General features: G+C 41.0%; 1 protein-coding gene across 1 annotated transcript in view; it reads right to left on the bottom strand.

Annotated features, from left to right (window-relative positions):
• The window catches only part of LOC121433029 (UDP-glucuronosyltransferase 3A1-like), a 55,460-nt gene extending 41,673 nt beyond the window's left edge, over positions 1–13,787 (bottom strand). Inside the window, exons 1-2 of the mRNA XM_041631260.1 lie at positions 13,556–13,787; positions 991–1,089 (exon numbers count right to left, since the gene is read on the bottom strand). Coding sequence (XP_041487194.1) covers positions 991–1,089; positions 13,556–13,649 — 193 coding nt within the window. The 5' untranslated portion in view covers positions 13,650–13,787. The remainder of the gene's footprint in view (positions 1–990; positions 1,090–13,555) is intronic.
• Positions 13,788–14,978: the final 1,191 nt, after the last annotated feature.

Below are 14,978 nucleotides of genomic sequence, written 5' to 3' on the forward strand. Positions count from 1 at the left end.
TGACATCAAGTGTAGCAATTCTTAGATAAGTAAAGCCCTCAGTATGGCAGAACATGTCTTTCAACACTACAATCAGACACATTTAACATAAGAATTTCTCAAATGATCAATAATAATGTGTAGTGCTGACTGGGAGTGACACTCAAGTAATTTAATCTATTTTGTTGCCATAATAAAATATTTGATATTACTTAACTTATATTTTTACTGAGATGGCTCTGCAATTAAAAGTGTATATTACTGAGGGCCCATGTTCAGTTCCCAGCAACCACATCAGTCAACTCACAATTGCCGGTTAACTCTAGGTCCACATGACCCAACTGCCTGTTTTGGCTTCATTAGACACTTGGACATATATGCATAAATACACACAAGCACACACAAATACACATAATGAAAATAAAAATAAATCTAAAAAGTATTTTAGCTCATAGATATAAAGATTGACAGTCCAAGACAGCATGGAGCTGTGTGAATAGCCTTTTATGGGAGTCATTTCACTGCACCTCAATACAGAAGGTGATGTGCATATTGCATGGTAGATACAAGAGCTACAAGGCAACGAAAAAAAAAGGCCGAGAAGGAAAAAATCCTTCTTTTATAAACACCTACCCTACTGAAAAATAATCCACACCTGGAAGAACAATGTAATTTCTTTCCAAGTGTAAACCTTCATTGGTCAATCAGCTTTTATTAGGCCTACTTCTTAGAGCTCAATAATGTTTAATACCCTTGGTTCTAGCACATTAAGGTTTAGGGGACATACTGCAATCATTGTCAACTTATACCATGAAGTAACATACAAAAATGTGTCAAAGGAGGCAAAGAAAACAAAGTTTAATGTAGCAAACATAGTTTGCTACAAAACCTATACATACACTCACACACAAACCATGATTTATCTCTAAATAAGACCAAATACACAACTTTTATCAAAGGTTAGCAGTTATTAATTAAGTGATTTAATGTAAAGATTAATTTTAAAAGTACCTGGGATGGGAAGCTTTTTGTAAAGCAGATTGGTCACATCATGGCCATGGTCTTGAAGAATTTGCGACACCTGGTTCATCAATCTATAATGGCTTACACCTAGAAATAAAACATAAGTTCATTTTTGTAGAGAATGATGAAAAGATTTCTGATTACCATAAATGACTGCCATGAAGAAATCCAAAAGTAAGTGTAAAGACACAGAAAGCCTCACAATCCATAGAGAGAAACCAGCTCTTCCATGCATTCAATTACAGTGTAGGAAATGTCCAGAATGAGAACCCAGAGCTCTGGCCAATAGTAATCTCCCACCAAAGATATGAAGGCCATGCCTGAAGAGATGGCCAGCAAGTACGACATTTGCTGCTGTCACAGAGGACTTGGGTTCAGTTCACAGCACACACATGATGGCTCACAACCATCTGAAACTCCCTTTTCGGGAAATCCAACACCCTCTTCTGGCTTCCACAAGCATTTGATGCACATGTTACACTTACTTGCTATATGTGCAGCCAAAAGACTCATAAGCATAAAATAAAAACAAGCATTTTACAAATCTGAAGATTTGCATGCTCGATGTAATGAGCCACTCTGTGGAGACCCCAAAAATGTGAGCCTTTTCCAAATTGTCTGAAGTTCAGAGAGTTTTCGATTTTTCCAAGTTGTTAACAAGTGTGGCTACACACCCTAACTTAAGGTGTGTTTTGGTCATTAAGATGCCTCAGACAGGTAGATCCACTGCACTCTGACCAAAGGCCGCATTCAAGCATACTTCTGCTCCTTCTTTAGAATTAAGAGATTTGACCTAGGCAGTGCCTGCCTTCAGGATATATGGTCAGGATGGGTTCACTGCCTAAACAACAGAATGTGTTTCTCAAGAATTAATTCAAGTGTTGAAGCAAGTAACTATTCAAGTTGTCCTTTGTATCATGTTAAAACAGTCTTTTGTCTCCTTACCCTTTTTGTATTGGGGTATAAAACTATATGGAAACTAAACATGGGTGAATTCAGCATTTAGTGTTGGCTGAGTTGCCCTCTCATTACTATCCGATGTCTTTGTGATTCTTTCTTATCTCTGTTTCTCCTACTTAACATTTTTAACCCTCATGCTTCTACCCTGAGACATAAAAGTCTGACATGGCTAGGATGTAGTAGAAGTCACAACATAAATGTTGCCCCCACACGATTTGGCTTGGACATTAGACACTCTTCATCCTATGTTGCATTTGTACTTCCCACGGTGTCTTCCCACCACTACAGTCACTGAGTTAAAAAAAATTACGACAGTGAAGGAAAATATATAACAATATAAGGGCTGATAACTTTTAAGTGATAGAAATTTTCAGGGGAAAGAAAAGTATGAAGCTCTCACTTAACTTTCTCTTCTTAGACCTGAGTTTACATCCTTGGAAATAAAATCATTAAGGATCACCGTGAGCCTCAACATATGAGATGGACGTGAAGAGCACCAGACACATGAGAAGCTGGAGCAAAATAAATTTTCCAACAATCCAAGGATCCTCAGGAAATGTATAGATATCGTTACAACACTAGCTTCTTTGAACATTAGTTTTGAGTCCAAAGTAGAAGCAGAGAATAAGATGAACTAAGAAAAGAAATGGAAATTGTGTAACAAAGGCTGGGAAGGCAGAATGACTGGGAGAGCTAAAAGCACCATGATTAAATCAGGGCAAAGCAGGAAAAGTCAGGGAAATGGAATGTTGAGTGAATCACTGGTTTTTTGTTGTTGTTGTTGTTATTGATTTTACTGAGCTCTACATTTTTATCTGCTTCCCTCCCTGCCTCCCCATGCTCCCAGTTTACTCAGGAGATCTTGTCTTTTTCTGCTTCCCATGTAGAACAGATCTATGTATGTCTCTCTTAGGGTCCTCATTGTTGTCTAGATTCTCTGGGATTGTGATTTATGGGCTGGTTTTCTCTGCTTTATGTGTTTTTTTTTTTTTGTTGTTGTTGTTGTTGTTTATTTTTTTTTTTTATTTGGTTTTTCGAGGCAGGGTTTCTATGTGGTTTTGGAGCCTGTCCTGGAACTAGCTCCTGTAGACCAGGCTGGTCTCAAACTCACAGAGATCCGCCTGCCTCTGCCTCCCGAGTGCTGGGATTAAAGTCGTGTGCCACCACCGCCCGGCTCTCTGCTTTATGTTTAAAACCACTGTTCTCATTCACACACGTGTTGTCTGAAATAACACAGCACGGATAAAAGCCCACTATACTTTGGACTTCCTGCTCCTGTTCTCATAGATTAAGAACAAATGTGTCACTATCTGGGCGCTGGGTCCGAGTACCCGGGGCTCCCGGGCGGGCAGCAGTTCCTTTGTTTCTGGGGCCTGCCTGCACCAAGCGGGGTCGGCGCTTTGTTTGCGAGCTGCCCAACCAGCACGGAGGCCTGATCTTTCGGCGCCAGGAGACCCAGCACTGGGGTGAGTTTCTGGTCCACGGCGCCAGCCGGGGACGGGGAGCTCGGGGGTTTCTTGGCCCCCTGTCCTGCTTGGGCTCTCTGCAAGGCCTCTACTCCCTGGGTGCTGCCCCTTTCTTCCTGGCCCACCCAGCTTCCGTCCAGAGCCCTCCCCACTTCGCCCCCACTGCCCTCTTTTGGCGCGTGGCATCACCCAGCCCAGCCTATCTGGGCGCTGGGTCCGAGTACCCGGGGCTCCCGGGCGGGCAGCAGTTCCTTTGTTTCTGGGGCCTGCCTGCACCAAGCGGGGTAGGCGCTTTGTCTGCGAGCTGCCCAACCAGCACGGAGGCCTGATCTTTCGGCGCCAGGAGACCCAGCATTGGCAGAGCCAACATTGGGGAGAGACAGCGTTTGGTAGGCAAGGAGACCTGATCCGGTAAAAGAAGATCCATAGGGAGCATTTGGAAGAAGAGATGGGCCGACGTCAAGGCAAGAATTCGCCCAACAAGCTGAAAAGCAACATGAAGCTACGAGAAACAAGCGACCTCACAACGGGAGGACAAGAACCCCTTAATCAAGAGGAAGGAGAAAAGATTGACTTCATGAAAGTGATTGACACCCTTAAACAGCATGTAAAAAACGCCCTTATAGAAATGGATGAGAAATATAACAGAAAGTTTGAAGAATTGAATAAATCAGTGAATGATACCCTAGAAAACCAAGGAAAAACAATCAAACAGATAATGGAAACAGTTCAAGACCTGAAAACTGAAATGGAGGCAAAGAAGAAAACACAAACAGAGGGCCGGCTGGACATGGAAAATTTAAGTAAACAAACAGAGTCTACAGAAACAAGCATAATCAAGAGAATACAAGAGTTAGAAGAAAGAATCTCAGATTCTGAAGATACCATAGAGAAAATAAACACACTGATCAAAGAAAACAGCAAGTCCAACAAACTCTCATCACAAAACATTCAGGAAATATGGGACACAATAAAAAGACCAAACCTAAGAATAATAGGAGTAGAAGAAGGAGAAGAAGGGCAGCTCAATGGTCCAGAAAATATATTTAATAAAATTATAGAAGAAAACTTTCCCAACCTAACGAAAGATTTTCCTATGAAGGTGCAAGAAGCATACAGAACACCGAATAGGCTGGATCAAAAAAAAAATCCCCTCGCCATATAATTATCAAAACACAAAGCATACAGAATAAGGAAAGAATATTAAGAGCTGCAAAGGAAAAAGGCCAAATTACTTATAAAGGTAAACCTATCAGACTTACACCTGACTTCTCCATGGAAACCATGAAAGCCAGAAGGTCCTGGATAGATGTACTGCAGAAACTGAGAGACCATGGGTGCAAGCCCAGATTACTATACCCAGCCAAGCTTTCATTCACTATAAATGGAGAAAATAAAATTTTCCAGGATAAAAACAAATTTAAACAATACGCAGCCACAAATCCAGCCTTACAGAAAGTAATTGAAGGAAAATCACTAACCAAGGAGTCCAACAATGACCACAATAACTCAGACATCTAGAGACCCTTCACCAACACAAAACAAAGAAGGGAAACACACAAACTCTACGACTAAAAAAAAATGACCGGAGTTAACAACCACTGGTCATTAATATCACTTAATGTCAATGGACTCAACTCACCTATAAAGAGGCACAGGCTAAGAGATTGGATAAGAAAACAGGATCCAACATTCTGCTGTTTACAAGAAACACACCTCAACCACAAAGACAGGCACCTACTCAGAGTAAAGGGCTGGGAAAAGGCTTATCCAGCAAATGGACCTAAGAAACAGGCAGGTGTGGCCATACTAATCTCTAACAAAGTTGACTTTAAACTTAAATCAATCAGAAGAGATGGAGAGGGGCATTTTATACTCATAACAGGAACAGTTTATCAGGATGAAGTCTCAATCCTGAACATCTATGCCCCTAATATAAAAGCACCCACGTACATAAAAGAAACATTGCTAAAATTCAAGGCAGCCATCAAACCGCACACACTAATAGTAGGAGACTTCAACACTCCTCTCTCACCAATGGACAGGTCAATCAGACAGAAACCTAACAGAGAAATAAGAGAATTAATGGAGGTAATGAATCAAATGGACTTAACAGACATCTATAGAACATTCCATCCAAATAGGAAAGAATATACCTTCTTCTCTGCAGCTCATGGAACCTTCTCGAAAATCGACCACATAGTCGGTAACAAAGCAAACATCCACAGTTACAAAAAAATATTAGTAACCACCTGTGTCTTATCAGATCACCATGGATTAAAGTTAGAATTCAACAATAATGCTACCCCCAGAAAGCATACAAAGTCATGGAAACTGAACAGTCAACTATTGAACCATACCTGGATTAAGGAAGAAATAAAGAAAGAAATTAAAGTCTTCCTGGAATTCAATGAAAATAAAGAAACAACATACTCAAACTTATGGGACACTATGAAAGCAGTCCTAAGAGGAAAGTTCATAGCACTAAGTGCCCACTTAAAGAAAACAGAGAAAGCTCACATTGGAGACTTAACAGCCCACCTGAAAGCTCTAGAAAAAAAAGAAGCAGACTCACCTAGGAGGAGTAGAAGACTGGAAATAATCAAAATGAGGGCTGAAATCAACAAAATAGAAACACAGAAAACAATACAAAAAATCAATGAAACAAAAAGCTGGTTCCTGGAGAAAATCAACAAGATTGACAAACCACTATCCAAGCTAATCAAACGGCAGAGAGAGAATTTGCAAATTAATAAGATCAGAAATGAAAAGGGGGACATAACCACAGACACAGAGGAAATTCAGAGAATCATTAGATCTTACTACAAAAGCCTATATGCCACAAAATTGGAAAATGTAAAGGAAATGGATACTTTTTTAGATAAATATCATATACCAAAGTTAAATCAGGACCTGGTGAACAATCTAAATAGACCTGTTAGTCGCGAAGAATTAGAAGAGGTTATCAAAAACCTCCCTACCAAAAAAAGCCCAGGACCAGATGGTTTCAATGCGGAATTCTACCAGAACTTCCAAGAAGACCTAATACCTATACTCCTTAATGTATTCCACAATATAGAAACAGAAGGGTCATTACCAAATTCCTTTTATGAAGCCACAATTACTCTGATACCAAAACCACTCAAAGACTCAACCAGGAAAGAGAACTACAGGCCAATCTCACTCATGAATATCGACGCAAAAATCCTCAACAAAATACTGGCAAATCGAATCCAAGAACACATCCGAAAAATTATCCATTATGATCAAGTAGGCTTCATTCCTGAGATGCAGGGCTGGTTCAACATACGAAAATCTATCAATGTAATCCAGCATATAAATAAACTGAAAGAAAAAAACCATATGATCATTTCATTAGATGCTGAAAAAGCATTTGACAAAATTCAACATCCATTTATGTTAAAAGTCTTGGAGAGATTAGGGATACAAGGGTCATACCTAAATATAATAAAAGCTATATACAGCAAGCCGACAGCTAACATCAAATTAAATGGAGAGAAACTCAAAGCCATCCCACTTAACTCAGGAACACGACAAGGCTGTCCACTCTCACCATACCTCTTCAATATAGTGCTTGAAGTTCTAGCAATAGCAATAAGACAACATAATGGAATCAAGGGGATTCAAATTGGAAAGGAAGAAGTTAAACTTTCGTTATTTGCAGATGATATGATAGTGTACATAAGCGACCCCAAAAACTCCACCAAAGAACTTTTACAGCTGATAAACAGCTTTAGTAATGTGGCAGGATACAAGATCAACTCCAAAAAATCAGTCGCCCTCTTATACACAAAGGATATGGAAGCAGAGAGGGAAATCAGAGAAGCGTCACCATTCACAGTAGCCAAAAACAGCATAAAATATCTTGGGATACATCTAACCAAGGAAGTGAAAGATCTATTTGACAAGAACTTTAAGGCATTGAAGAAAGAAATTGAAGAGGATACCAAAAAATGGATGGACCTCCCTTGCTCTTGGATTGGGAGGATCAACATAGTAAAAATGGCAATTCTACCAAAGGCAATTTATAGATTCAATGCAATCCCCATCAAGATCCCATCAAAATTCTTCACAGATCTGGAGAGGACAATAATCAACTTTATATGGAAAAACAAAAAACCCAGGATAGCGAAAACAATCCTATACAATAAAGGATCTTCTGGAGGCATTACCATCCCTGACTTCAAACTCTATTACAGAGCTACAGTAATGAAAACAGTGTGGTACTGGCATAAAAACAGAGAAGTCGACCAATGGAATCGTATAGAAGACCCGGATTTTATGCCACAAACCTATGAACACCTCATTTTTGATAAAGGAGCTAAAAGTATACAATGGAAGAAAGAAAGCATCTTCAACAAATGGTGCTGGCACAACTGGATGTCATCCTGTAGAAGAACGAAAATAGACCCTTATCTATCACCGTGCACAAAACTCAAGTCCAAATGGATTAAAGACCTCAATATCAGCCCGAACACACTGAACCTGATAGAAGAGAAAGTGGGAAGTACCCTACAGGAGATGGGCACAGGAGATCGCTTCCTATGTATAACCCCAGAAGCACAGACATTAAGGGCAACATTGAATAAATGGGACCTACTTAAACTGAGAAGCTTCTGTAAAGCAAAGGACATAGTCACTAAGACACAAAGGCAACCTACTGACTGGGAGAAGATCTTCACCAACCCCACAACAGACAAAGGTCTGATCTCCAAAATATATAAAGAACTCAAGAAACTAGACTTTAAAATGCTAATTAACCCAATTAAAAAATGGGGCACTGAACTGAACAGAGAATTCTCAGCAGAGGAAGTTCAAATGGCCAAAAGACACTTAAAGTCGTGCTCAACTTCCTTAGCAATCAGGGGAATGCAAATCAAAACAACTTTGAGATATCATCTTACACCTGTCAGAATGGCTAAAGTCAAAAACACCAAGGATAACCTTTGCTGGAGAGGCTGTGGAGGAACGGTTACCCTCATCCATTGCTGGTGGGAATGCAATCTTGTGCAACCACTGTGGAAGTCAGTGTTTCGGTTTCTCAGGAAATTCGGGATCAACTTACCCCTGGACCCAGCAATACCACTCCTGGGAATATACCCAAGAGATGCTCTATCATATGACAAAAGCATTTGTTCAACTATGTTCATAGCAGTATTATTTGTAATAGCCAGAACCTGGAAACAACCTAGATGCCCTTCAATGGAAGAATGGATGAAGAAAGTATGGAATATATACACGCTAGAGTACTACGCTGCGGTAAAAAACAATGACTTCTCGAATTTTGCATGCAAATGGATGGAAATAGAAAACACTATCCTGAGTGAGGTGCCCCAGACCCAAAAAGATGAACATGGGATGTACTCGCTCATAATTGGTTTCTAGCCATAAATAAGGGCCACGGAGTCTACAATAGGTGAACCTAAAGAAGCTAAGTAAGAAGGTGAACCCAAGGAAAAACATATAGTTATCCTCTTGGCTAAGGGAAGTAGACCAAATTGTCGGGGAGAAAATTAGGATCTTGGGGGTGGGGTGGGATGGGGGTAAGGGGAGATGGGGAGAGAAAAGGTAGAAGGGAAGGAGGGGGGACTTGGGGAATCAGGAGAATTGGGATAAAGGAAAGGTGGATAGGGGAGCACGGAACCACAATTCTTAGTTAAGGGAACCACTTTAGGGTGAGCAAGAGATTTGACCCTAGAGGGGCTCCTAAGTGCCCAACATGAGGTTCCCAGTTAGTTCCTTGGGCAGCTGAGGATTGGGAACCTGAAATGACCCTATCCTAGAGCAATACTGACGAATATCTTGCATATCATCATAGAACCTTCATCTGGTGATGGATAGAGATAGAGACAGAGACCCACACATGAGCACTGGACTGAACTCCCAAGGTCCCAATGAGGAGCAGAAGGAGGGAGAACATGAGCAAAGAAGTCGGGACCACGAGGCGTGCACCCACCCACTGAGACAGTGGAGCTGATCTACTGGGAGCTCACCAAGGCCAGCTGGACTGTGACCGAAAAAGCATGGGATAAAACCGGACTCTCTGAACATGGCGAACAATGAGGGCTGATGAGACGCCAAGGACAATGGCACGGGGTTTTGATCCTACTTAATGTGCTGGCTTTGTGGAAGCCTAGCCAGTTTGGATGTTCACCTTCCTAGATATGGACGGAGGGGGGAGGACCTAGGACTTACCACAGGGCAGGGAACCCGGACTGCTCTGTGGACTGGAGAGGGAGGGGGAGAGGAGTGGGGGGAGGGGGAGAAGGGGGGGAGGAGGGTGAGAAGGGTGGGAGGAGGGGGAGGGAAATGGGAGGCTGGGAGGAGGTGGAAACTTGTTTTTTGTTTATGTTTTTTTTTTTCTTCTTTTCTTAATTAAAAAAATAATTAAAAAAAAAAAAGAACAAATGTGTCCAGTAAGACAGCCATTCTTCCTGAGGATTTCAAAATGGACAAATGTATCAAGACTTGGGATCTAGTCGGACGGTGATGGCACACACCTTTAATCCCAGCACTCCGGAGGTAGAGGATATTTGTGAGTTCGAGGCTGGCCTCGAACAGACACCAAAAGCTACAGAGAAACCCTGTACAGAAAAACAAAAAACAAACAAACAAACAAACAAAAATCTTGGATGTTTACATTCATTACATAAAAGAAACAGGGCAAAACAAGATAGATGAAGCAACTTCTTCAACTGAGGCTTAGGGATCATTTCAGAATATGAGGCAAGATGATTTACAGCCAAAAGAAAATGGAGTTCGCTGAGATTATGTCTTTTAGGAATTTCAGAAAATAAACTCATAAAATCTCAACAGCAGGAACACCTAAACATGTGCTGAACAAGGACAACAGCGTACACATAGTAAAGTGAATGTGGGAAAGCCCAGGAGCCTCAACCCTGCAAACACACACACACGCAAACAGAGAGAGAAAGCCCAGGAGCTTCAACCCTGCAAACACACACACAAAGAGAGAGAGAAAGCCCAGGAGCCTCAACCCTACAAACACACACACAAACAGAGAGAGAAAGCCCAGGAGCCTCAACCCTGCAAACACACATACACAAACAGAGAGAGAAAGCCCAGGAGCCTCAACCCTACAAACACACACACACACACACACACATAAACAGAGAGAGAAAGCCCAGGAGCCTCAACCCTGCAAACACACACACACGCAAACAGAGAGAGAAAGCCCAGGAGCTTCAACCCTGCAAACACACACACACAAACAGAGAGAGAAAGCCCAGGAGCCTCAACCCTACAAACACACACACAAACAGAAAGAGAAAGCCCAGGAGCCTCAACCCTGCAAACACACACACACAAACAGAGAGAGGGAAAAAGCAAAATATAAACAAAAACAACTACAATAAAAACAGAGGCAACTAAGAAATACTGAGAGATAGAAACAGGCTTCCCTAGTAAAGACCACACTAATTGGCTATCCAATACAAAATGGTCATCTCTAAAACCATACATACAAGTAACACTAAAGAGACTGAGCAGGTTATATTTAGTAGTACATGTATATACACATACATGTATGCATGTTACAACTACTAATGAAAAATGAGGCCATGTGTTTCAAAGATATCATGGAGGTGTATATAGGAGAGTTTGGAGGGAAGAAAGGGAAAGGGAACATAGTTAATTATAATCTCAGAAAATAAAAGAAATATTTTGAAAAGCAGGTAGAAAATTGGATCAGAATTTTTAAAAATAGTGGGCATGTCACACTATGAAGATGATCATTAGGAAATGTATGTGAATTGCTTTTGTGACATTAGAAAAATGAGATGTAGGCTTGAAAGAGGCTGCCCAGGCCTTGGATCCTTGCTTTCCTTTTTGGAGAACCGGGCAGAAGGTTCAAGCCCATGTCTATACTCTGTGTTTTGCTATAGCACTGAGGTCCTCAGGCTCCAACCCTGAAAGTGATTTAAGGTTGAGAAAGTTTGAGTAATATCATCCTTTCATACAAGCACACTTTCAAACTTTTGCTTGCTATTATCCAAAAGAAATAAAAAGTAAATTACATTTGAACCATATAATACAGAATTATAATACACATCCATCTTCAAAAATGTTGAGAAAGTAGGTAAAACACAGTAGGACCCACTAGAATTTTCCTGGTGATTCGAATCATTGCTTCAATTTTACCTTGGAAAAAGTATTTCTAATATTTATTTCTTAGAATTTTAAAGAAAATCTCTAAATGTCTTACCCCTGCCACTGAGAAAGGACTTGGATTCTAAATCTCTGTCCCCTGTCCTGTGTGATGATTTCTTCCACCACAGTTAAAAGAAAACTTCTGCTTTCCATAAAACTATCATCTTCCAGATGGTAATGGCATAGGCCTTTAATCCCAGCACTTGGGAGGCAGAGGCAGTCTGATCTCTGTGAGTTCAATGCCAGTATGCTCTACAGAATGAATTCCAGGACAGGCAGGGCTACACAAAGAAACTCTATCTAAGAAAATGAACGAACAAACAAAACCCACATAGGAGGGGCCAAAGGTTGGAAAAATTGTTCTGTGGTTATGAATGCTGGCTGTTTTCTCAGAGGACTCAAGTTCAATACCAAGCACCCCATAGAAGCTCATAGTCACCTATGTTTTAATAGATCTGAAGCCTCCTTACAACCCCCACTGGGGCTGGGCACATGGGTGTCAAACAGACATACATGTAGGTAAAATATTCATACAATAAGAATAAATATTTTTTTTAATTATCATCTTACTGAGATAGTTAGGAGTAATGGAAAGGACCAGATACAACAAACTTTCTATTCATTGTTAAATCCATAATGCCAATAGCTCTGCCATAAAACACTAGATTTGGACCAAGGTTGAAATGCTTACAGCATTCTCTTATGATTAGGACAGCTGAAGAAGGCAGAGTTACAGATAGATACACAAATGTATACACAAGGGGCTTAGTGATGAAATACTTTAATTTACATACACTCCTTAACAATTCTACAGAGTAATCAAAGAGATAACCAGTTTGTAGAAGCAGAAGCACACTCGCTTCAGAATGAAAAACTCTTCCTTCCAAGTACTACAAAATAGTCTAAGTAAGCCATCCAGGTTCACTTGCTTTTTATTTACTTTTAAGAATCATTAATTTTAGAGGTCATGGAACACAATAACACGTGAGTTATTTTCTGACAACTTGGCATTGGGGAATAGCTGTTACAACTGTATTGTGGTCACGGATTGCAAATTAGTGGTCTATGTTCCTTTGTGGAGGTTGAAGTTTACTTTTGCTAAAGTCTTGACTCTTTACTGGCACCCATAGATGTCTAATTGAGATTTAAAATAGGAAAACACGTTCGTCACCTCTGCCTTCCTATTATGTCTGTGCCATTTCTTGCCCTAGTCTCTGGGTCACATGTATTCAACTATGAATGCAAACAAGTTGATCATTTGAAAAATATGTTTTAACAAAACCTATATGTGGGTTTAAAATATACTGTTGCACTTAGTACTAATATGTATTTCCCCTTTTCCAAACATTACTTTTATTGGTGATCATGTCCCTGAGTCCTACAAATTATCATGAGCCCCGTTACAAACAATAGAGCCAGAACATTTGTGCTGTTAATAGTAGCATAAAACTTCCTTGAATAAAATGGTGGCCTGCTGGTATGCAAACTTCAGTGACTGGGTGCTTATACAGATGAAAGAGAACTTCTTTTGAAATCAAATATGTTAGCCTCTCCCCCCAAAAAATAATCTAGAAATGCTCACTTCTCCATGTTTTGGAGGAACAGACTGATCACTATGACTAATATGCCTCCCATCTACTCACAACCTAAGTCCTAGTAGAGAAGCCTTTCTTGTCTTCTTTACAATACACCACTTAATCTAATTCTGCTGTTTCTACATCGGATGCTATTTCAATGTAATATTTACCCCCACCCTTTTGTCCAGTCCCTACTAAGCACCACATTGCACATACCATATGACTTTCCTCAGATCTGATCTCAGCCTAGCTATAAAATCTCATGCATAGATGATCCACTACATGCCGTTTTTATTAGACATGTCCTCCCCTCCCAAGTATCCTGGTCCTACAAGACTCTGCATCCCAGCAGGCACTCACCCATTGCACCTATAGTCAGTATTTTCGCAGCCTCCAAGAAAAGAACCTTGGTGAGAAATAAGCTCACTAGGAGCCAAATCCGATGCTCAGCCATCTGTAGAACTCACAGAACACATGTATAGTATCCAGACCTTGAGAATGTGCACCAGTAAGGAATCCTGGGAGCCTCTGGCACAAAGCATTGGCTTTGGCCCTGAAATGAGATTTTCTTTTAAAGGGAGATCTTTTTAGGTCTTCCAAATGCCCTCTTGCTCTTTACCTTTTCTCTGCAGCAGCTCACTTTCTAGAACACTCTGTTTCACCCTCCTTAATCAGAGTTAATAGATGAATAGAAGATGAGTTAATATTTAACTTGTCCTTTCTCCTCTTTACTGCTCCAACACAGCTCTCTAAACTGTGATTGAAGAAATCCTGTCAATGACAGCATTTTTTTCTTTTTTTAAATTAATTAATTTATTTATTAAAGATTTCTGTCTCCTCCCTGCCACTGCCTCCCATTTCCCTTCCTCTCCTCCAATCAACTCCCTGTTGAAGGAACGCGGGCTGCTGTGTCCCCCCACCCGGCTAGCTTTACCCCTGAAATAATTACACGGAAACTGTATTCTTTTAAACCCTGCCTGGCCCATTAGTTCCAGCCTCTTATGGGCTAGCTCTTACATATTGACCTAACCCATTTCTAATAATCTGTGTAGCCCACGAGCTGGCTTACCAGGGAAGATCTTAACCTGCGGCTGTGTCGGGTGGGAGAATCATGGAGACTGCCTGATTCGGCTTCTTTCTCTCAGCATTCTGTTCTGTTTACTCCGCCTACCTAATTTTTTGTCCTATTGAAGGGCCAAAGCAGTCTCTTTATTTAACTAATGAAATTAACACAAAACAGAAGGCTCTCCCCCATCAACTCCCCCGCTCTCATCAGCCCTAAGAGAAGTCAGGGCTTCCTGCCCTGTGGGGAGTCCAAGGACCACCCACCTCCTTCCAGGTCTAGTAAGGTGAACATCCAAACAGCCTAGGATCCCACAAAGCCAGTACATGCAGTAGGATCAAAACCCAGTGCCAATGTTCTTGAGTTCTCAGTAGTCCTCATTGTCCGCTATGTTCAGCGAGTCAGGTTTTATCCCAGGCTTTTTCAGACCCAGTCCAGCTGGCCTTGATGAGTTCCCGATAGAACATCCCCATTGTCCCAGTGTTTGGGTGCACCCGTCGCAGTCCTGAGTTCCTTGCTCGTGCTCTCTCTCCTTCTGCTCCTGATTTGGACCTTGGGGTCAATGACAGCATTTACCATGAACATTTTACAAACCCATTCACTAATTTATAAGACTCTGCCTCCTCTGTCATTTCTCTACTTGGATCCTATTGCCATATCTGTTACTCATTAAGCCAGGTTTCAGTTCTAAAATCTCCAATAATGGCAATCATAAGCCAA

The sequence above is a fragment of the Microtus oregoni genome, unplaced genomic scaffold, assembly GCF_018167655.1.
Source record: "Microtus oregoni isolate MIOR12 unplaced genomic scaffold, Mior012 000036F_ref0000092, whole genome shotgun sequence".
Classification (NCBI taxonomy): Eukaryota; Metazoa; Chordata; class Mammalia; order Rodentia; family Cricetidae; genus Microtus; species Microtus oregoni.